At 44.8% G+C, this 24,577-nt stretch overlaps 2 protein-coding genes across 3 annotated transcripts in view; one reads left to right on the forward strand and one right to left on the reverse strand.

Annotated features, from left to right (window-relative positions):
• LOC143793553 (uncharacterized) overlaps positions 1-24,577 on the forward strand; it is a 351,737-nt gene that overhangs the window by 267,952 nt on the left and 59,208 nt on the right. The gene's annotated exons all lie outside the window — the stretch shown is intronic.
• LOC143793502 (uncharacterized) overlaps positions 1-24,577 on the reverse strand; it is a 54,002-nt gene that overhangs the window by 20,356 nt on the left and 9,069 nt on the right. For both annotated transcript variants that reach the window (XM_077280533.1, XM_077280534.1), the window contains 4 exons: positions 3,554-3,651; positions 3,397-3,475; positions 3,194-3,291; positions 2,955-3,072 (listed from right to left, as the gene is read on the reverse strand). In XM_077280533.1, the coding sequence (XP_077136648.1) occupies positions 2,955-3,072; positions 3,194-3,291; positions 3,397-3,475; positions 3,554-3,651 (393 nt within the window). The remainder of the gene's footprint in view (positions 1-2,954; positions 3,073-3,193; positions 3,292-3,396; positions 3,476-3,553; positions 3,652-24,577) is intronic.

The raw sequence follows: 24,577 nt of genomic DNA on the forward strand, positions 1-24,577 counted from the left end.
GACTCTGCCCTGTCCTTCAAACTGCACATCCAAGCTCTTTCCACCTCCTGTCGCCTCCAGCTCAAAAATATCTCCAGAATCCGTCCTTTCCTCAACCCTCAATCTACTAAAATGCTTGCGCATGCCCTCATCATCTCCAGCCTTGACTACTGCAACATCCTTTTCTGCGGCCTCCCAGCTAACACCCTTCCACCTCTCCAGTCCATCCTTAACTCTGCTGCCCGACTAATTCATCTCTCTCCTCTGCTTCTCCTCTCTGCAAATCTCTTCACTGGCTTCCATTCCCTCAGCGTATCCAGTTCAAATTACTAATACTGACCTACAAAGCCATCCATAACCTGTCTCCTCCATATATCTCTGAACTAATCTCCCGATATCTTCCCTCACGTAATCTCTGGTCCTCCCAAGACCTCCTTCTCTCCTCCACATTTATCCACTCCTCACCCAATCGCCTCCAAGACTTCTCCCGAATATCCCCCATCCCCTGGAATTCTGTGCCCCAACACGTCCGACTATCAACCACATTCGGATCCTTCAGACGGAACCTGAAAACCCACCTCTTCTGGAAAGCCTACAGCCTGCACTGACCCCGCTGCCTCCTCATCACTACCGGAGCTACCGCCTCACCAACACCGGAGCTCCTACAACCCTCAACCTATTGTCTCCTTCCCCACCATCCTGTAGAATGTAAGCCCGCAAGGGCAGGGTCCTCACCCCTCTGTATCAGTCTGTTATTGTTAGTTTGCTTACTGTAAGTGATATCTGTATTTTGTATGTAACCCCTTCTCATGTACAGCACCATGGACTCAATGGCGCTATATAAATAAATAATCCTTCTATATTATTTCAAAACGCTCTTTTTCGGTGATTCCTTTGTATCTCCGTTCATACTGCACCCACACACACACACACACAGATGATGCACCATTTGAAAGGTAATCTTGCCCCCTTCAGCATGAAAATAGCCAAACAAACTACACATCCACGATGTGATCACAAAATACACTTTAAACCTAAATTTTTATAAACCTGCAGTAAGGAAAAATGACCTGCAGGTGGCTCCACACTCCTCCAAAGCATAGTACCACAAAGCTGAAACAAATCCTAACATTTGCCTTGGGGGCTTTCCAGCTTGGCGAACTCCTTGCCCAGCCGAATTCAGGCACGTACATATAAAATATTTGCTACATATGTGGAAGTAGAATAAAAGTAAAACTTTACCTGTTTAAGACTTCAGCTTTAAAACTGAAGATATAAATGAATGCAGTCTAAAAGGGACAGGACAGGTTCTGAACCATCAAATTTTCCGTATTATTGGACAGTCATTGAAAAGTCTATCTTCCTTCTAAGGTTGCAGCTTATTGGTGACCTGGAGTCACCTCTGGTTCCAAGTAAAAAACTGCAGCTTTGACATAACTCAGACTGTACATTGTTTCCCGATGGGAGAGATTGGTGGCAACAACTTTGCAAAAATTGGGGAAAAAAAAAATCCAACCGTAGGGAAAAAAAAAAAAAGTTAAAATAATCTACAGATATTACTTTTTTTTTTTTAAAGGGATATTCCCAATTATTATACAATGGTGTAAATGGGGTCAGTTATGGGGACAATTCTCCTTCATCATTTTTACTGTGGAAGTGGCACTGCTGTACAGGGAGCTGCTCCGTTCACATACATAGGGCTGTGCTGCACTTCCCTACACTGCAGGTAGATGGCAGTGCTGCTGTGGAGGGGAAAAAAATGCTGCTGCCCCTGTTCTTTTGCAAGGTCCTGACAATCAGACCCCTTCTGATCAGTAAGTACAATACCATTATGTTTAATGTTGGGGGATCTCCTTTAGGCTGGAGTCACACACAAATAAAATAATAATTTAAAAAAAAAAAAAAAAAGGTCCGTTTTACACGGACGACAATTGCAGAAATGTTCCCTGAGCAGTGATCCGTATGTCATCCGTGTGCAGTGCGAGAATGCGATTCTCACATCTAAGCATCCGTGTGACACCCATACGGCGAGATTTTCTCGCCGGCTTGCAAAATGGACATATAATGGATCCATGGGCTCAAGTATTTGTGAAAACATATAATATATATCTATATATATCTATTGATCTATATATCTATAGTCAGTGGGACACATACCTCTCTGTTTTCATCATCTCATTAAATACATTTACATTTGGCTAGCTTATTTTCCTGAAATTGCCTGCGCCCCCGACAACCAATGTGCGAAAATTTCGCACGGGCCAACTAGTAATTATGATAAAAATAATAATACATGAGATTTGAGGTGCCTTATTGCTAAATAAAGTGTACCACGGCAGGGTGACCTCCCTCTGATGGGCCCTAACTTAATACTTATCAAACATGCCTCCCCCAGGCTACATGCCTACATTTTACATGGGCAGCGGGAAACCAACACTAATTAAAAGCACACCCTTGGGCTGATGGGAGATTTCTGTCTGTGCACTCTTCCCATCAGCCTCCAGCTGAAGAGAGACCAGAACGCCAGCCTCAGTGTAGGAGGCAAACACAGGCGACTGGTAGGACGACTCTACATGTGACATGAGTTGTCACTCGTCAGCACCAGGCAGAGGCTGCTACATCACCGACATCCATAGGACGGGGGGATTCATAACCTGTAACACAAGCTCAGTCATTTATATGGCAACACGGGACTTGTGGAAGAAAAATATGGATGGAAAGAATGGAATTAATATGAACAAAGGTAAAATAAAACTAAATCTGTGCTTCCTAAATCAATAAGAAGAGGTGTGAAGGCGGCCCTGTTATTCATCGGTGCACCGCCGGACTCTACAGCAGCAGCCGCGCCATCACCGGACGCTTCTGCTGAGATGTGGACAGCAGATAAAGCTTCAATGAAGTGGAGACTCCTCACACGCCGGACATTACTACACACCAGTCATCATCATCATCACACGCCGGTCATTATTACATACCTGTGGAAACATCTTCCGGAATCTCCTCCTTCCCGTCACTCACACACGGCTGATCCCCCCTCGTCATCACTTCTTCTTCTGTCTCATCCTTCACTTTATTCTTAGTCGGATCTTCCTCCTGATATATCAGATGGAACAATCAGCAAAATACAAGAAACCACCAAAATCTGTGACATCTATGACCTCGATCAGAAATGACCCCCATATACAGATGCGGTACAGGGCTCAGCGCCGTCTACCTGATGATCCTCCGGGATGTTGTGATGCTCCTCCGGACAGTCCTGGGGATACAGAGGACGGGGACATCTCTCTGGTGGATTTCTCCTCCTGGATCCATCTGTGGAGACACACAGTGATGGAATAGATTGTGTTATGTGATGATGAGATGATGGGAGTAGTAGTAGGTGACCACAGAACAGACAGGACAGTCTCCCCTCCTCACCCTGCTGATCGGCCCATATTGCGATCGCCTTTTGTCCTCCATGTATAACCTCAACCTGAATATCAATCAGATCTTCACCCTAAAAAGAAAAATGTAAGATGAGCTCAGGTCCCATCACTTCATGGTCAGATGTTGTGGGGGCTTCAGTGTCATCTACCTGATGATCCTCCGGGATGTTGCGATTCTCCTCCAGACAGACCTGGGGATACAGAGGACGGGGACATTTCTCTGGTGGATTTCTCCTCCTGGATCCATCTGTGGAGACACACCGACTGAATACATCACCGGCCGTGTATACGTCTATATATGAGACACGTCACATAGGCAGCAAGTGCACCCGAGGACGGTGTTGTGGGGAGACCACGGCACACAGCGGTTAGTGCCCATCAATGTGCAGAAAGGACAACTAGAGAGCAGGCACCGGGGTCATGGGCGCTTACTGATGCACACGGGGAGCCGAGGAGAGATTGTCTGGTCAGATTCCACAGAAAAGCCCCAGAATACATATTCATCTGAACAAACATCCCATTAACCCCTTCAGCCCCAGTCTGTTTTCACCTTCCCAATTCTAAGTGCGTTGACATTGTAAAACAAAAATGCAATTAACCCCTTTACCCCCGAGGGTGGTTTGCACGTAACCGGGCCAATTTTTACAATTCTGACCACTGTCCTTTTATGAGGTTACTAGATGGTGGCCCGATTCTAACGCATCGGGTATTCTAGAATATGTATATAGTTTATTTATGAAGATTTCAGAATAATGCAATGAACACACAGAATTTTCTGGGTAAAATATATTTATTATCATTAAATTTTATTGCTCATAGAACTTAATACAATTGAATGAAATTATGAAACAGATCATCAAAATACATAAGCCATTACGTGAATATCTAACTGTAGTTAAATAATCGAACAAAAGAAGGACATCGACACTATATTTGTTAACAATATCAACCCAAAATATTTTTGTACACCACATTTCTTGTGAATACCTTTTCACTACCCATAAGCAACTTTCCTTGTAACGGGGTAGGAAGAACTTGCACCTTGACGTTGGATCTCATTTTAACTCTTGAAAATGCAACGTAGAGTTGTCCATGACCAAAAACGGGCTGCGGTAGATATATGCCAACACGGTGTAGAGCTTGACCTTGTGACTTGTTTATTGTCATGGCAAAAGCTGGTTTTATTGGAAACTGTCGATGCCGAAGCCTAAATGGAAGACCGGTGTCTGAAGGACATGAATCAATGAACACTTCATCTCCCTTTCCTGATCCAGTGATCACTCTTGCTTGAATGACGTTAGAATGGAGTCCAGTAACAATAAGGCGAGTTCCATTACGTAGACCATTTTTTGTATTTAGATTCCGCAGCAACATTATGATTGTTCCAACTTTGAGTTGTAGTCTGTGGGACGGCATTCCTGATGGAGTAAGTAAAAATTCAACTGGATAATGCTCTCGTTCATCTTCATTATCTACATCCAGTGAATCATCACTTTTATACAACTTATAGTCACCAGGCATTCTATCCATCACCTGGGAATTTAGCAGAGCCACGTCATCGTTCTTAGGACAGAGAATTGCATGAGAAGAGGCCCTCTCAACACTGCTTGGGTCGTTCACATCAATTTCAATGCATTGTCCAAAAACATCAGTTACGATGCAGTCAGTGCACAACATGTCTTCTGGTATTTCAATAATGTCTTCTCCAAGGTTGTATTCGTTGCTAAGCTCACCAAGTTTAAGAAGCCAGTTGCTATACTCTGGGTCCGAAGATCGCATGTTGTTAATTAGTTGGAATTTATTGAACTGTTTCCACAGGTCAGCCATTTTTAAGCTGGACTCGATAACATCTGTTCTTGTTCCATTTGGTATGACTGGAAGGCATTGCCTAAAATCTCCGCCAATGACAAAAACTTTACCCCCAAATGGAATTTTATTTTTTTCAGCAACATTTGTAGACATTACTTCACGCAGAAGTCTGTCAATTAAGCTCAAAGCGTATTTGGATGCCATTGTGCACTCGTCAAGTATGAAAAGATTTGCGTTCTTTAACAGTCTTCCTGCAAATGTGTCTTGTTTTATTCTGGAAACAGAGATTTCGTTGACTGGAACTGGTATCCCAAAGAGTGAATGGATAGTGCGACCTCCTCGTAAAAGGTTTGCTGCAATCCCTGTTGTAGCCGACGGCAATACGACTTTTCCCAACCCTCTATTGTGATGCATTAAGGCTAAAATATATATAACTCATTGTGACTGAAAGTGTTCATTAAACGCGACTGAACTACGTGGCACTAGAAGGCTGCCGTCACACTAGCAGTATTTGGTCAGTATTTTACATCAGTATTTGTAGCCAAAACCAGGAGTGGGTGATAAATGCAGAAGTGGTGCAGATGTTTCTGTTATACTTCTCCTCTAATTGTTCCTCTCCTGGTTTTGGCTACAAATACTGATGTAAAATACTGACCAAATACTGATAGTGTGACGGCAGCCTTACTGACAAAGTGTTCATTAAACGTGACTGAACTACGTGGCACTATGACTGACCTGACAGAACTTATTTAGTAAGCTTCAGTGAAGTACGTCTTACTGAGTGGGGGTTAAATTGCGAGCCAATAACGCTGATTGGTCGCAGCCAGCGGGAGCGACCAATCAGCGAACCTTGGTTCAAATCCCGTGCCAATTCGCGGCCGGACTGGGCCTGTCCCACCCCCGGCCGCGAATTGGCGCGTGATTTGAATCACGCTTCGCTGTTGGACGCCGCCGGCGTGCCGCAACCAATCAGAGACAGGCGCAGTCCGGCCTGAAGCATCAGCGACATTGCCGCAGGATTTAAATCCCACTTCCCTGATTGCTCGCGCCCAGCCGGCACGACCAATCAGCAACATTGCCGCGGGATTTAAAACTGGCTTCCCTGATTGGACTTGCCGGCTGGGCGCGAGCAATCAGCGACATTGGCGCAAGATTTAAATCCAGCTTCCCTGATTGCTTGCGCCGGCTTGGCACGACCAATCAGCAAAGCGGTGGGACCGGAGCATCGCGAGCTGCAGGAAAAGCTGCTGCGGAGGCGACGGAAGGTAAGAATGTAATGATTTTTTATTTTTGTAATTATTTTTAACATTATATCTTTTTGCTATTGATGTTGCATAGGCAGCATCAATAGTAAAATGTTTGTCACAGAGTTAATAGCAGCGTTAACAGACTGCGTTACACTGCGGCATTTAACGGACTGCTACAACGCTATGTGGGTGGCGGGCGCTGACTTTGGGGGGAGTATTGAGGGGGCACTGAGTGCAGGGGAGTAGGGAGCGGCCATTTCGCGGCCGGACTGTGCCCGTCGCTCCCAAGAGTGCATTGTGGTCTCGGGAGATGATGACACAGCGGTCTTGCGAGACCGCACGTCATCATCTCGCGAGACCTCAATGCATGGACCCGAGTGTTGCGAGGTGCGGGAAAGGCCTGTTCTGGATCAGAGGGGCCGACAGAAGGTGAGAATATAATGATTTTTTTTTTATTATTATTTATAACATTAGATCTTTTTACTATTGATGCTGCATAGGCTGCATCAATAGTAAAAAGTTGGTCACACAGGGTTAATAGCAGCGTTAACGGAGTGCGTTACACCGCGGCATAGCGCGGTCCGTTAACGCTGCCATTAACCCTGTGTGAGCGCTGACTGGAGGGGAGTATGGAGCGGCCATTTTGCCGCCGGACTGTGCCCGTCGCTGACTGGTCACGGCAAAACAGCCACGACCAATCAGCGACTTTGGATTTCCGTGACAGACAAAGACAGACAGACAAAGACAGAAGTGACCCATAGACAATTATATAGTAGATAACTCTGGAGCTTCCATGGATCCCGGCGATTATGACATTGTTTTTTCGTGACATATTGTACTTCATGATAGCGGTAAAGTTTCTTTGATATTACTTGCGTCTATTTGTGAAAAAAAACAAACGGAAATTTGGTGAAAATTTTGCAATTTTAAAACTTTTAATTTTCATGCCCTTAGCCCCTTTTTTCCAGCTGACGGGATAGTACGTCAGCTGGCAGACTCCCCCGCTTTGAGGTTTGCTCCGGCGGTGAGCCCACCTCAAAGCCACGACATGTCATATGTTATCAACAGCTGACATGTGGCCGCATTGGGCGCGAGCGGAATCGCGATCCACCCGTGCCCATTAACTAGTTAAATGCCGCTGTCAAACTCTGACAGCGGCATTTAACAAGCGCCACGCTCGCACTGCTGACCCCGTCACATGATCGGGGTCAGCAGTGCATTGCCAGAACAACCAGAGGTCTCCTTGAGACCTCTATGGTTGTTGATGGCCGATTGCTTTGAGCGCCACCCTGTGATCGGCGCTCAAATCAATGTGCATTTCTGCTACATAGAGGTGATCTGTGCTTCACCTCTATGTAACAGAGGCGATCAAGTTGTGCATGCTTCTAGCCTCCTATGGCTACTGAAGCATGCCAAAAAAAAAAAAAAAAAAGTGTTTAAAAATTATATAAAAAAATAAATATATAAAAGTTCAAATCACCCTCCTTTTGCGCCATTCAAAGTAAAACAATAAAAATAAAATCAAACCTACACATATTTGGTATCGCAGTGTTCAGAATCGCCCGATCTATCAATAAAAAAAGCATTAACCGGATCGCTAAACGGCGTAGCGAGAAAAAAAATCAAAATGCCAAAATTATGTTTTTTTGGTCGCCGCGACATTGCATTAAAATGCAATAACAGACGATCAAAAGAACGTATCTGCACAAAAGTGCTATCCTTAAAAACAGCAGCTCGGCACGCAAAAAAAAGCCCTCACCCGACCCCAGATCACGAAAAGTGGAGACGCTACGAGTATTGGAAAATCGCGCAATTTATTTACATATTTGGTGTCTATGAACTCGTAATGACCTGAAGAATCATAATGGCAGGTCAGTTTTAGCCTTTAGTGAACCTAGCAAAAAAGCCAAACAAAAAACAAGTGTGGGATTGTACTTTTTTTGCAATTTCATCGCACTTGGAATTATTTTCACTTTTTCTGTTACATGACATGGTAAAACCAATGGTGACGTTCAAAAGTACAAATCGTCCCGCAAAAAATAAGCCCTCACATGACCATATTGACGGAAAAATAAAAAAGTTATGGCTCTGGGAAGGAGGGGAGCGAAAAACGAAAAAACAAAAAAAGCTCCAGGGGTTAAATCACAGTTATATGTGACACAAAATACTTAATAAGTAACATTTCCCACATGTCTACTTTACATCAGGACAATTTTGGAGCTAACATTTTTTTTGTTAGGGAGTTATAAGGGTTAAAAGTTGACCAGCAATTTCTCATTTATACAATATAAAAAATACCATTTTTTTTTAGGAACCACATCACATTTGAAGTCACTTTCAGAGGTCTATATGATAGAAAATACCCAAGTGTGACACCATTCTAAAAACTGAACCCCTCAAGGTGCTCAGAACCTATTTTTTTTTACAGTGTTATTGGACGGAGAGTTACAGACGTGGCGATACTAAATATTTGTACTTTTATTGTGTATATATATATATAAATAATTTTTTTATTAATATTTTTTAAATTATTTTTACATTTAAATTTTTTTTTTTACTTTCTAACTTTTACACTGTGTCCCACTATGGGACACTCATTTTGCGCAGGCTGATCGCTTCCATAGCATGCAGATCTATATAGAAGCTGTCAGCGCTGCAGTTTCTGTACAATAACCTTAGAGATGTCCTGACAAGCACCGCGCATGACAGGAAGTCTCTCAGCTCTGGAGACCTGGATGTCGTCATGATGAAATAAGGTCTCCATGGCAGCGATCGGGACCGCGTGGTATGCAGCAGGGTCTCCGATCCAAAGGCAGAGGGGTTGTCAGCACCTGTGCCGGCTTCGGAATGCTGCAATCATGTTTGATCGCAGTGTTCCGGGGGATAAAGTGCCGGGAGCGGTCGGAGACAGCTGACACCCGGCCCCGATCAGCCGCACACCACCCGTGCACGGCCGATCGGCTATGGCTTACTATCCCGTCCGTGGCCAGATGGGCCCAGGGCACATGGACGGGATAGTACACCTACTGTCAGAAAGGGGTTAAACAATCTTTGGGGTAATTTTTATTGATCATGTTCACTATACAGTAAAACAGACCTAGCACTACGATTCTCCAGGTCAGTACAAGTAACAGACACCAAACATCAATAGGGTTGTTTGTTATTTAAGTGGTGAAAATATATATATATATTTCTTGGGTCGCCATTTTCCAAGAACTGTAAGGGTATGTGCACACGTTCCGGATTTTTTGCGGCGGTTTTCCACGGCAAAAACGCATAAAAAATGCATACGTTAAGCATCCCATCATTTTTAATGGATTCCGCAAATTTTGTGCACATGCTCCGTATTTTTCTGCGATAAAAACGCATTGCGGAAAAATACGCAGCATGTTCATTAATTTTGCGGATTTATCGCAGATTTCCCGCTAATGCATTGGGAAGCTCCGGAAAGAAACGCGAAAAATCCACACAAAAACCGCGAGTAAAACATGAGATAAATGCGTGCGGATTTTATGCAGAAAAACTCCGGTTTTGTTCAGGAAATTTCTGCATAAAATCCTGACGTGTGCACATAGCCTAACAGTTTCACTTTTTGGGATCTGGGGTGGGTGAGGAATTATGTTTTGTGCCATGAGCTGAGAATTTTAATGATGCCATTGTGGGGTAGATTTTGTTCGCCTCTTCTTGCATTTTCTTACAATGTTGTGGAGCCAGAAAACTATAATTCTAGTATTTAGATTTTTCTTCTCATTACACCGTTTACCGATCGGATTAATTTACTTTCGATTTTGATAGACTGGACTTTTAAATACACAGTAATAGCAAATGTGTATTATTTATATATTTTTGTTTTATTTTTAATGGGTCACACTATGACAGTTATTCGGTAAGGAAACTGTCCCGGTCCTGGGGGCACTCTTGAAGGTAGAGAGGCCTGGGTCTCTAACCGCACTGTTCTCCTGTTATACCCTATAAAAATAATAAAAAAACAAAAAACCGGCTATTCTCACCTTCCGTCGTCGGACGATACGCTCACGCCTGCCGCCATCTTCCGTTCCCAGAGATGCATTGCGAAATTACCCAGAAGACTTAGCGGTCTCTCTCGAGAGACCGCTAAGTCTTCTGGGTAATTTCGCAATGCATCCTGGGAACGGAAGATGGCGGCAGACGCGCGCGCATCGCCACAGCTTAGCTGGATCCCTGCGGGTGAGTATATCACTATTTTTTATTTTAATAATTTTTTTTTAACAGGGATATGGTGCCCACACTGCTGTATACTACGTAGGCAATGTTATATACTACATGGCTGCTATATACTGCATGGGCTGTGCTATATACTATGTGGGCAACGTTATATACTGCGTGGGCTGTGTTATATACTGCATGGGCTGTGCTATATACTACGTGCCCTGTATTATATACTACATCACCTGTGTTATATACTGCGTGGCTGCTATATACTGCATGGGCTGTTATATACTGTTTGGGCTGTGTTATATACTGCATGGGCTGTATTAACGCATCGGGTATTCTACAATATGTATGTATGCATGTATATAGCAGCCACATAGAATATAGCACAGGCTGTTGTGAATTCTATTCTTGGGTTCCCTCCGGTGGTTGTTGGTGGTATTGCAGCTGTCCCTGGCTTGCAATCCTGCTCAGGTGTCTTTGCTGATTGCAGGCCTGACTGGGGTATTTAGGGCTGCTGGATTCATTAGTCAGTGCCAGTTGTCCATTGTTCTTGGAGGGATTGCTTCTCTCTCTGGTTCCTCATGCTCTGCTGCCAATTCAGCAAAGATAAGTGTCTGTTTTTTTGTCTCTGTGCACACATGCAGTGTGCTTGTAATTCAGTGCAATTCATTTGTGTTTTGTCCAGCTTAGACTTTGTTAGGATTTTTCAGTCATGCTGGATTCTCAGGAGTTGCAGATATACTTGCTATGTCTTTAGTTAGATGTAGTATATTTGTATTTTCTGCTGTGGATATTTTTAGGATTTTAATACTGACCGCTTAGAATTCTGTCCTATCCTTTTCTATTTAGCTAGAAGTGCCTCTTTTGCTAAATTCTGTTTTTCTGCCTGCGTGTGTCTTTCCTCTTATACTCACAGTCAATATTTGTGGGGGGCTGCCTATCCTTTGGGGTTCTGCTCTGAGGCAAGATAGAATTCCCATTTCCACCTATAGGGGTATTTAGTCCTCCGGCTGTGTCGAGGTGTCTAGGACGGGTCAGGCACACCCCATGGCTACTTCTAGTTGCGGTGTCAGTTTAGGGTTCGTGGTCAGTACAGATACCACTTACTCCTGAGAAAGTCTCATGCGGCTCCTAGGTCACCGGATCATAACAGTACAACTGGCCAACAATGAGTTAAATGCATCTCAGAAGAAGGGAAGAAAGGTGTTGAGCCATTTTTTTTTCTGCAGCCTGTTTTTTTCTTTCCTTCCCTCTTTTCCTCTGGGTGACTGAGGAGACTTGTTCTAGCATGGATGTTCAGGGATTAGTTTCTCGTGTAGACCAGCTTGCTGCTAGGGTACAGGGTATTTCGGATTATATTGTTCAGACTCCGCTTTTAGAGCCTAGGATTCCTACTCCTGATTTGTTTTTTGGGGACAGGTCCAAATTTTTGAGTTTTAAAAACAACTGTAAACTGTTTTTTGCTCTGAAACCTCGTTCCTCTGGTGATCCCATTCAGCAGGTTAAAATTGTCATCTCCCTGCTGCGTGGCGATCCTCAGGATTGGGCATTTTCACTGGAATCTGGGAATCCGGCCTTGCTTAATGTAGACGCCTTTTTTCAGGCTCTAGGATTATTATATGATGAACCAAATTCTGTGGATCAAGCGGAAAAGACCTTGTTGGCTCTGTCTCAGGGTCAAGAAGCGGCAGAATTGTATTGTCAGAAATTCAGAAAATGGTCTGTGCTGACTAAATGGAATGATGAAGCTTTGGCTGCAATTTTCAGAAAGGGTCTTTCTGAATCTGTTAAAGATGTTATGCCTGTTGGTCTGAGTGATTCTATGTCTCTGGCCATTCAGATTGATCGGCGCTTGCGGGAGCGCAGAACTGTGCGCGCTGTGGCGCTGTCCTCAGAGCAGATGCCTGAGCCTATGCAGTGTGATAGGATTCTGTCTAGAACAGAACAACAAGGATTCAGACGTCAGAATAGGTTGTGTTTTTACTGTGGCGATGCTTCTCATGTCATTTCAGTCTGCCCTAAGCGTACAAAGAGAATCGCTAGTTCAGTTACCATCAGTACTGTACAACCTAAATTTCTGTTATCTGTGACCTTGATCTGCTCATTGTCGTCATTTTCTGTCATGGCGTTTGTGGATTCAGGCGCCGCTTTGAATCTAATGCACTTTGAATTTGCCAGGCGTTGTGGTTTCCCCTTGCAGTCTTTGCAGAGTCCTATTCCTTTAAGGGGCATTGATGCTACACCTTTGGCTAAAAATAAACCCCAGTTTTGGACACAGGTGACCATGTGCATGGCGCCAGCCCATCAGGAAGATTGTCGCTTTCTGGTGTTGCATAATTTGCATGATGCTGTTGTGCTGGGTTTTCCATGGTTGCAGATACATAATCCTGTGTTGGATTGGAAGTCTATGTCTGTGACTAGTTGGGGTTGTCAGGGGGTTCATAGTGACGTTCCTTTGATGTCAATCTCCTCTTCCACCTCTTCTGAGGTTCCAGAGTTTTTGTCTGATTTTCAGGATGTATTCGATGAGCCCAAGTCCAGTTCCCTTCCACCGCATAGGGACTGTGATTGTGCTATTGATTTGATTCCAGGCTGTAAGTTTCCTAAGGGCCGACTTTTCAACCTGTCTGTGCCTGAACATACCGCCATGCGGAGCTATGTTAAGGAGTCCTTGGAGAAGGGGCATATTCGGCCATCTTCTTCACCGTTGGGAGCGGGATTTTTTTTGTTGCTAAGAAGGATGGCTCCTAGAGACCCTGTATTGATTATCGCCTTTTGAATAAGATCACGGTCAAGTTTCAATACCCTTTACCTTTGCTTTCCGATTTGTTTGCCAGGATTAAGGGGGCTAGTTGGTTTACTAAGATTGACCTTCGGGGGGCATATAATCTTGTTCGTATTAAGCAGGGTGATGAATGGAAAACCGCGTTTAATATGCCCGAAGGCCATTTTGAATACCTTGTGATGCCATTCGGACTCTCTAATGCTCCATCTGTTTTTCAGTCCTTCATGCATGATATCTTCCGGAATTATCTTGATAAATTCATGATTGTATATTTGGATGACATCTTGATTTTTTTCCGATGATTGGGAGTCTCATGTGAAACAGGTCAGGATGGTATTTCAGATCCTTCGTGATAATGCTTTGTTTGTGAAGGGGTCTAAGCGTCTCTTTGGAGTACAGGTTTCTTTTTTGGGCTTCATTTTTTCTCCCTCATCTATAGAAATGGATCCGGTTAAGGTTCAGGCCATTCATGATTGGATCCAGCCCACATCCGTGAAGAGCCTTCAGAAATTTTTGGGCTTTGCTAATTTTTATCGCAGTTTCATTGCTATCTTCTCCAGTGTGGTTAAACCCCTGACCAATTTGATGAAGAAAGGCGCTGATGTAACGAATTTGTCCTCTGAGGCTGTCTCTGCCTTTCAGGAGCTTAAACGCCGATTTACTTCTGCCCCGGTGTTGCGTCAGCCGGATGTTTCTCTTCCGTTTCAGGTGGAGGTTGACGCTTCTGAGATTGGCGCAGGGGCCGTTTTGTCCCAGAGGGATCCTGTTGGTTCCTTGATGAAACCGTGTGCCTTCTTTCACCGTAAGTTTTCGCCTACTGAACGCAATTATGATGTCGGCAATCGGGAGTTGTTGGCTATGTAGTGGGCATTTGAGGAATGGCGACATTGGCTTGAGGGAGCCAAGCACCGTATTGTGGTCTTGACCGATCATAAAAATCTGATTTACCTCGAGTCTGCCAGACGGCTGAATCCTAGACAGGCTCGATGGTCCTTGTTTTTCTCCCGTTTTGATTTCGTGGTCTCGTATCTTCCGGGTTCTAAGAATATTAAGGCTGATGCCCTCTCTAGGAGTTTTTTGCCTGATTCTCCTGAGGTACTGGAACCGGTTGGCATTCTGAAGGAAGGGGTGGTCCTTTCTGCCATTTCTCCTGATTTGCGACGGGTTCTGCAGGAATTTCAGGCTGACAAACCTGACCGCTGTCCTGTGGGCAAACGGTTTGTTCCTGACAGATGGACTAGTAGAGTGATTTCTGAGGTTCATTGTTCTGTGTTGGCTGGCCATCCTGGTATTTTTGGTACCAGAGACTTGGTTGGTAGGTCCTTTTGGTGGCCTTCTTTGTCGCGTGATGTGCGTTCTTTTGTGCAGTCCTGTGGGACTTGTGCGCGGGTCAAGCCTTGTTGTTCCCGTGCTGGCGGGTTGCTTTTGCCTTTGCCGGTCCCTGAGAGGCCCTGGACGCATATTTCTATGGATTTTATTTCAGATCTTCCGGTTTCCCAGAGGATGTCGGTTATCTGGGTGGTTTGTGACCGGTTCTCTAAGATGGTTCATTTGGTGCCTTTGCCTAAATTGCCTTCCTCTTCTGATTTGGTTCCGTTGTTTTTCCAGCATGTGGTTCATTTGCATGGTATTCCGGAGAATATTGTGTCCGACAGAGGTTCCCAGTTTGTTTCTAGGTTTTGGCGGGCCTTTTGTGCTAGGCTGGGCATTGATTTGTCTTTTTCTTCCGCATTTCACCCGCAGACAAATGGCCAGACCGAGCGAACTAACCAGACTTTGGAAACTTATTTGAGATGCTTTGTGTCTGCTGATCAGGATGATTGGGTGGCTTTCTTGCCATTGGCTGAGTTCGCCCTTAATAATCGGGCTAGTTCTGCTACCTTGGTTTCGCCCTTCTTTTGTAACTTTGGTTTTCATCCTCGTTTTTCTTCGGGGCAGGTTGAGCCTTCTGATTGTCCTGGTGTGGATTCTGTGGTTGACAGGTTGCAACAGATTTGGGCTCATGTGGTGGACAATTTGGTGTTGTCTCAGGAGGCGGCTCAGCGTTTTGCTAACCGTCGTCGGTGTGTTGGTTCCCGGCTTCGGGTTGGGGATTTGGTCTGGTTGTCTTCCCGTCATGTTCCTATGAAGGTTTCTTCCCCTAAGTTTAAGCCTCGGTTTATTGGTCCTTATAGGATTTCTGAGATCATCAATCCGGTGTCTCTTCGTTTGGCCCTTCCGGCCTCTTTTGCCATCCATAATGTTTTCCATAGATCTTTATTGCGGAAATATGTGGTGCCCATTGTTCCCTCTGTTGATCCTCCGGCCCCTGTGTCTCATGCGGCTCCTAGGTCACCGGATCATAACAACAGGCCACGTAGTATTTGTCTGCTATATACTACATGGCTCCTATATACTACATGCCCTGTGTTATATACTACGTCAGCTGTGTTATATACTGCGTGGCTGCTATATACTGCATGGGCTCTGTTATATACTGTTTGGGCTGTGTTATATACTGCGTGGCCACTGTTATATACTGCATGGGCTGTATTAACGCATCGGGTATTCTACAATACGTATGTATATAGCAGCCACATAGAATATAGCACAGGCCACGTATTTGTCTGCTATATACTACATGGCTCCTATATACTACGTGCCCTGTGTTATATACTGCGTGGCTGCTATATACTGCATGGGCTCTGTTATATACTGTTTGGGCTGTGTTATATACTGCGTGGCTGCTATATACTGCGTGGGCTGTGTTATATACTGTTTGGGCTGTGTTATATACTGCGTGGCCACTGTTATATACTGCATGGGCTGTATTAACACATCGGGTATTCTACAATATGTATGTATGCATGTATATAGCAGCCACATAGAATATAGCACAGGCCACGTAGTATTTGTCCGCTATATACTACATGGCTCCTATATACTACGTGGCCTGTGCTATATACTGTGTGGCTGCTATATACATACATACATACATACATACATACATACATACATATTCTAGAATACCCGATGCGTTCGAATAAACACACAGGCTAAATGGAAGATCTGCGATTAATACTACATAGTGATCCTCTAACCCCAGATCTCCCAGGAGGACGTGACAGGGGGTGATTTGAACATGTTTTATTTATTTATTTTTTTCATATTTTTAAAAACGTTTTTCTTCACTTATTACTTTATATAATAGTTCCCTTTAGGTGACTGGAAGCTGCGATCGTCTGATCACTTTTGCTACCTATAGTGAAAATCACGATCGCCTATGAACGCCGGCCATGGGCTGGATCTCACAGGAGGATGGTAATGACGGGCACGGGGGTCTTCAGGAGACAATCAGCTGTTGTGACAACCCATGTCATGGGCGCTCCGATGGGTGGAAAGACGCGCCCCCCTCCCTGCGCTGGTTAAATACAGCTGTCAGAGATTTACAGCGGAATTTGACAGGTTAAGAGTTGCTGGTGGAGCTCAGTTCCACTTGCAGGTTTTAGAGGCACAAGATGATCAGCCATAATCTGCAGGGAAAGTTGCAGGCTCAGTGTGCGAGCCCGCGTCAAAGTCAGGGAGCAGACATATCACGTGGTGGTACTTCATAGGTCGGGAAGGAATTAAACCAGATTGTTATATCACTCAAAATAGTTACTAAATAACATTTACCACATGTCTATTTTAGATCTGCATCATTTTTAAAACAATTTTTTAGCTTAAAAAGTTAGAAGTATTGGTCGATGTTTTGGACAAGATATGAAAGCTCGTAACCCGCGTCAGGGGTCCTCACACTTGCAAATCCTAACACTACAATTAAAAAAGCAAAGCCAAAAAAGAGGAATAAAAATCCTCCCAAAATTCAAGTATGCAGAATGCAGCAAACCCATGTAGTAATGATGGCGGCAGCACAGGCGCAAGATACTGATGAGACGCCACTCACCACCTACCAACCATGGAGGGGGATTGCTTAGGATTAAACTGAACAATAGCGGCTTGTATCGGGCGCCAGTCACACACAGGTAATGCACAGGGGGCATATGGATTTGGGAGTGGAGAATTTGCTGAATTTCTTTTGGAGGGTGAGGAGCCATTTCCCTTTTCCAGAGCTTTTGTGCTACCAGTAACGTGGAAGCCCCCTATATTTCTGTTAACAGATGACGGACCTGAGTGGGTACTTGCTTTTTTTGTGGATTGAGTGGAAGTTTTTATTGCGAACATTTTACATAACATTTATGATCACATTTATCCTGTGCTCTACGCTGAGCACTTACTTTGGGATTTCCATCTAAATCTCTGAGTGACGTGATTCAGATGAATCTCCCGAGGGATCCATTCACCATAATTAGTTACACTGTACTCCGTCTGGCCTCTGTTTAGTGGTGACCTTTTCAGAAGTGCAGAAATCCTAAAAAGACTGACACTGCCGGATCACAGGTCCTATGAAGTCCACAGTGCCTCCATTTGCCTCATTATAGAGAATCTTCCAATGGAGGATCCATCTGAATCACGTATTTCAGAGTTTTACATGGAAACCCCGGTGTAAGCGCTCAGCGCAGAGTGCAGGATAAATGTGCACCGAGCCTTACTGTGATCTTTGGGAGTCAGAATGAAAAAAAAAAAAATCAACAGCAGGTGAAGAATTGGTTATATTTATTTTTTACGCTGTTCCTTGCGCGGTATAAGGCTAGGTTCACATTGCGTTAATGGGTGTCCGCTAGCGGACTCCGTTACATGGCGCAATTGTCGCAATTAACGCTATGTAACGGGTCCGTTAGTGCACCCATTGACCGCAATGTGCTAACGGTTCGCTGACGCATGCCATTTTTGGCATGCGCTAGCGATGTCCCGTTATTTTCGAACGAACCACGAACGCTGCTTGCAGCGTCCGAGGTCCGTTCCTCGCTAGCGCAGATCGGGCATCAGCGCTAGCGGGATCGCCAAACGCGATCCCTTTTGGGACATTGCGTTAGCGCAATCCGCTAGCGTATGCGCTAAATGGATTGCCCTAACGCAATGTGAACCTAGCCTTAGTGGTTAGGTGACTTTATTCTTCGGGTCGGTGCAATTACAGCGATACCAGATTTATAGCGAGTTTTTATGTTTGGCTGCTGTCACACACTAAAAGACGCTTTTTATTGCAAAAAAACTAGTTTTTCCATCCCCATATTTTGAGAGCTATAATTTTTAAATATTTTGGCCAACCGTCATGTGAGATCTTGTTTTTTGCAGGACAAGTTGACGTTTTTATTAGTGCCATTTTCGGGCACATGGCATTTTTTGATCGCTTTCTATTCTTATTTTTGGGAGGCGGAGTGAACAAAAACCAGCAATTCAGGAAATTTATTTTTTTTTTTGGGGGGGAGGATGTTTATGACATTCCACGTGTGGTAAAATTGATAAAGCAGTTTTATTCTTAGGGTCAGTATGATTATAGTGATATCACATTTATATCATTTTTTATGTTTTGGCTTTTTACACAATAAAAACAATTTTATAGAAAAAAATTATTATTTTTGCATTGCTTTATTCTAAGAGCTGTAACTTTTTTATTTTTCCGCTGATGATGCTGTATGGCGGCTCGTTTTTTGAGGGACAATATGACGTTTTCAGCGGTACCATGTTTATTTATATCCGTCTTTTTTATCGCGTTTTATTCCACTTTTTGTTGAGCGGTATGATGATAAAGCATTGTTTTTTTGCCTTTTTTACTTTTATTTTTTTATGGTGTTCACTGAAGGGGTTAACTAATGGGACAGTTTTATAGGTCGGTTTGTTGCGAACACGGAGATACTAAATATGTGTACTTTTATTGTTTACATTTTTTCATATAAATATTTATAGATACAATATCTTTTGATTTTTCTATTATTTTTTATTTTGTTTTTAATATTTTTACACATATTTAAAAAAGTTTTACTTTTTTTTTACTTTGTCCCACTATAGGGCAATCATTTTTTTCAGGCTGAGCGCTTGTATAGCATGGAGATGCAGCAGTATCCCCATGCTGCAGAAACTGTTAGCTCTGGCACTGACAGAGAAACTTGCTCATCATTCACTGGGGATGATCAGCAAGTTTCCTAGGTCTGGGGACCTGGAAGTCGTCATAACGACATTGGATCACTATGGCAACGATAGGCGCTGTGGGGTCGCCAATACAAAGGCAGAGGGGCTGTCAACCCTCTGCCAGCTCCCAAATTCCGGCAATTGTAGCACTCAGGGGGTTAAACTGCTAGAAGCTGTGCGCGACCGCTCCTGGCACTTAGTGCCGGGTGTCTGCAGTCAGAATCAGCTGACAACCGGCGGTGATCGCCCGCGCAGTGTGTGCAGATCGCAGTGATGGAATAATCTGTCCCTGGTGCCCAGGGCACATGGGCGGAATATTACGTCAGATGTCAGAAAGGGGTTAAATGAACCCTTTTCATGGCGATCAGCCAGTAACTACCAATAGGCCAATTGGAACAAAAAGGGTTAATAAACAGGCGACGCTGCGATCACCCCATCTATTGTCACTGGTGCCCTCTCAGACATTACCAATCATAGTCTGCCACATTTTATTTTTAGGCAACTTTATTGGTAACATGCAGTGATTGGCGGCTCAGAATAGACTGGCCAATCACAGCGATGGCAGACATGGCGAGGCGGGACAGTCCCCGGTAATGACGTGCAGGGTTGGTCTGCTGCCAGAAACAGCAGCCATCTTTAATCTGTCACCATGTGATTCAGCGTGATGACCGGAACATGTACGACGCATCTGGGAAGAGGAAATTATTTCCCATGGGGCATTGCATGGCCTGTAACGCTCCGTACTGTGAACTAACGCGCTCCTCAAAGAGGAACATGACCGCCTGTAGCCGATGTCCCAACCTTTCAGGCCATGACAGCTACATTCAGCTCCTGCCACACTCACAGTAGTGACTCCCAGAGTCCTCCATTACCGGGATAATCACAGCCACGGCCGTATGCCAAGCTCCAGGGTTTCCCGTCTTACCCTCATTCAGATCTTCTCTTCAGCACTACCCCCAACAGTCATCATCTAGAGATCTACTCTTAATAGTGTGTAGCTACATCTGGTGCTAAAGCAGTAAGCCGGCAGAACAGCAGCGAACCCACATCACAGGCCGGCGAGCCACAGGAGGCTCTGGAGCTACAGGTTGTGGACCCTGTTATGACCTGGTGGTTAAGAGGCCACACTGATATGACATGGTGGCTAAAACGCAACATGGAACGAGCTCTGAGAAGGTGGTATCTCTACTGACCGCAGTCCCTAATCCTAACAACAACACTAGTAATAGCCGTGGGATGTTCCTGACTCTCCCTAGACACCTCTTCACAGCCTAAGAACTAACTACCCCTAAAGAAGGAAATAGAAAGCTATCTTGCCTCAGAGAAAACCCCAAAAGGAAAGACAGCCCCCCACAAATATTGACTGTGAGTGAAGAGGGAAATGACGTACACAGAAATGAAATCAGATTTCAGCAAAGGAGGCCAATACTAAACTTGATAGACAGAGAGAAAAGGATACTGTGCGGTCAGTATTAAAAACCACAAAATCCACGTAGAGTTTACAAAAATGAACTCCACACCGACTCACGGTGTGGAGGGGCAAATCTGCTTTCCCAGAGCTTCCAGCTAGCCTGAATATTACATAATGACAAGCTGGACAAAAAGAGACATATTTGCAGAGCAATAGAGTCCAAGCAAATGGACAAACAAGAACTAGCAAAAACTTATCTTTTGCTGACAAGGACAGGCCATATGAGAAATCCAAGGAGAGAACCAAATCCAACCAAGAACATTGACAGCTGGCATGAACTAAAGCCCAGAGCAGGTTTAAATAACAAACCCAGGCAAGGCGATTAGTGAAGGCAGCTGCTACAGCTACCTAAAGGAGCAGCAGTTCCACTCGAAACCACCAGAGGGAGCCCAAGGGCAGAACTCACAAAAATACCACTAGCAACCACAGGAGGGAGCTCCAGAACGGAATTCACAACAGTACCCCCCCTTGAGGAGGGGTCACCGAACCCTCACCAGAGCCCCCAGGCCGATCAGGACGAGCCAAATGGAAAGCACGAACCAAATCGGCAGCATGAACATCGGAGGCAACAACCCAAGAATTATCCTCCTGGCCATAACCCTTCCACTTGACCAGATACTGAAGCTTCCGCCTCGAAAAACGAGAATCCAAAATCTTCTCCACCACATATTCCAATTCCCCCTCAACCAACACCGGAGCAGGAGGATCAACGGAGGGAACCATAGGTACCACTTATCTCCGCAACAAAGATCTATGGAAAACATTATGGATGGCAAAAGAGGCTGGAAGGGCCAAACGAAAAGACACCAGATTGATAATTTCAGAAATCTTATAAGGCCCAATAAAGCGAGGCTTGAACTTAGGGGACGAAACCTTCATAGGAACATGACGAGAAGACAACCAGACCAAATCCCCAACACGAAGCCGGGGACCAACACACCGACGACGGTTAGCAAAACGTTGAGCCTTTTCCTGAGACAACGTCAAATTGTCCACCACATGAGTCCAAATTTGCTGCAACCTGTCCACCACAGAATCCACACCAGGACAGTCAGAAGGCTCAAGCTGCCCCGAAGAAAAACGAGGATGAAAACCAAAGTTACAAAAGAAAGGCGAAACCAAGGTAGCCGAACTAGCCCGATTATTAAGGGCAAACTCGGCCAACGGCAAAAAGGTCACCCAATTATCCTGATCAGCAGACACGAAGCATCTCAAATAGATTTCCAAGGTCTGATTGGTTCGCTCCGTTTGGCCATTTGTCTGAGGATGGAATGCTGAAGAAAAAGACAAATCAATGCCCATCCTAGCACAAAAGACCCGCCAAAACCTAGAAACGAACTGGGAACCTCTGTCAGACACAATATTCTCCGGAATACCATGCAAATGAACCACATGCTGAAAAAATAATGGAACCAAATCAGAGGAGGAAGGCAACTTAGGCAACGGTACCAAATGGACCATCTTAGAAAACCGGTCACAAACCACCCAGATGACAGGCATCTTCTGAGAAACAGGAAGATCAGAAATAAAATCCATGGAAATATGCGTCCAGGGCCTCGCAGGAATAGGCAAAGGCAAAAGCAACCCACTGGCACGGGAACAGCAAGGCTTAGCCCGAGCACAGGTCCCACAGGACTGCACAAACGAACGCACATCCGGCGACAAGGAAGGCCACCAAATCTCTGGTACCGAAAATCTCAGGGTGACCAGCCAACACCGAACAATGAACCTCAGAAATTACCCTGCTAGTCCATCTATCAGGAACAAACAGTTTCCCCACTGGACAGCGGTCAGGTTTATCAGCCTGAAACTCCCGAAGCACCCGCCGCAAATCAGGGGAGATGGCAGAAAGAATCACCCCCTCCTTAAGGATCCCAGCCGGCTCAAGAACTCCCGGAGAATCAGGCAAAAAACTCCTAGAAAGGGCATCAGCCTTCACATTCTTAGATCCCGGAATATACGAGACCACAAAATCAAAACGTGAGAAAAACAGAGACCACCGAGCTTGTCTAGGATTCAACCGCTTAGCAGACTCGAGGTAAATCAGATTCTTATGATCGGTCAAGACCACAACGCGGTGCTTGGCTCCCTCAAGCCAATGTCGCCACTCCTCAAATGCCCACTTCATAGCGAACAACTCCCGATTGCCGACATCATAATTACGCTCAGCAGGCGAAAACTTTCTGGAGAAGAAAGCACATGGTTTCATCAAAGAGCCATCAGAATTTCTCTGAGACAAAACGGCCCCTGCCCCAATCTCAGAAGCATCAACCTCAACCTGAAAAGGGAGAGAAACATCCGGCTGACGCAACACAGGGGCAGAAGTAAAACGACGTTTAAGCTCCTGAAAGGCCTCAACAGCCGCAGAGGACCAATTCATCACATCAGCACCCTTCCTCGTCAAATCGGTCAGAGGCTTCACCACACTAGAAAAATTAGCAATAAAGCGGCGATAAAAATTGGCAAAGCCCAAACATTTCTGAAGGCTCTTTACAGATGTAGGTTGAGTCCAATCATGAATGGCCTGGACTTTAACAGGGTCCATTTTAACAGCCGAGGGAGAAAAAAAATGAAACCCAAAAAAGAAACCTTCTGAACTCCAAAGAGGCACTTAGACCCCTTCACAAACAACGCATTAGCACGAAGGACCTGAAATACCATCCTAACCTGCTTCACATGAGACTCCCAATCATCGGAGAAAACCAAACTATAATCCAAATACACAATCATGAATTTATCCAGATAATTCCGGAAAATATCATGCATAAAGGACTGAAATACCGATGGAGCATTAGAGAGCCCGAATGGCATCACAAGATATTCAAAATGGCCTTCGGGCGTATTAAATGCTGTTTTCCATTCATCACCTTGTTTAACCCCTTTCTGACATCTGGCGTACTATCCCGTCGAGGTGGGGTGGGCCCGTATGACCACCGACGGGATAGTACGTCATACGCGATCATATCGCAGCTGACATCCGGCACTATGTGCCAGGAGCGGTCACGGACCGCCCCCGGCACATTAACCCCCGGCACACCGCGATCAAACATGATCGCGGTGTACCAGCGGTATAGGGAAGCATCGCGCAGGGAGGGGGCTCCCTGCGGGCTTCCCTGAGACCCCCGGAGCAATGCGATATGATCGCGTTGCTCCGGGGGTCTCCTACCTCCCTCCTCGCCGCAGGTCCCGGATCCAAGATGGCCGCGGCATCCGGGTCCTGCAGGGAGGGAGGTGGCTTACCGAGTGCCTGCTCAGAGCAGACGCTGGTAAGCCTGCAGCCCTGCACAGCAGATCGTCGATCTGGCAGAGTGCTGTGCACACTGCCAGATCAATGATCTGTGATGTCCCCCCCTGGGACAAAGTAAAAAAGTTAAAAAAAAATTCTCCACATGTGTGTAAAAAAAAAAAAAAAAAAAACCTAAATAAATAATAAAAAAAAAAAATTTATTATTCCCATAAATACATTTCTTTAGCTAAATAAAAAAAACAAACAATAAAAGTACACATATTTAGTATCGCCGCGTTCGTAACGACCCAACCTATAAAACTGCCCCACTAGTTAACCCCTTCAGTAAACACCGTAAGAAAAAAAAAAAAAAAAAAAAAACGAGGCAAAAAA

This window comes from Ranitomeya variabilis, chromosome 1 (assembly GCF_051348905.1).
Source record: "Ranitomeya variabilis isolate aRanVar5 chromosome 1, aRanVar5.hap1, whole genome shotgun sequence".
Classification (NCBI taxonomy): domain Eukaryota; kingdom Metazoa; phylum Chordata; class Amphibia; order Anura; family Dendrobatidae; genus Ranitomeya; species Ranitomeya variabilis.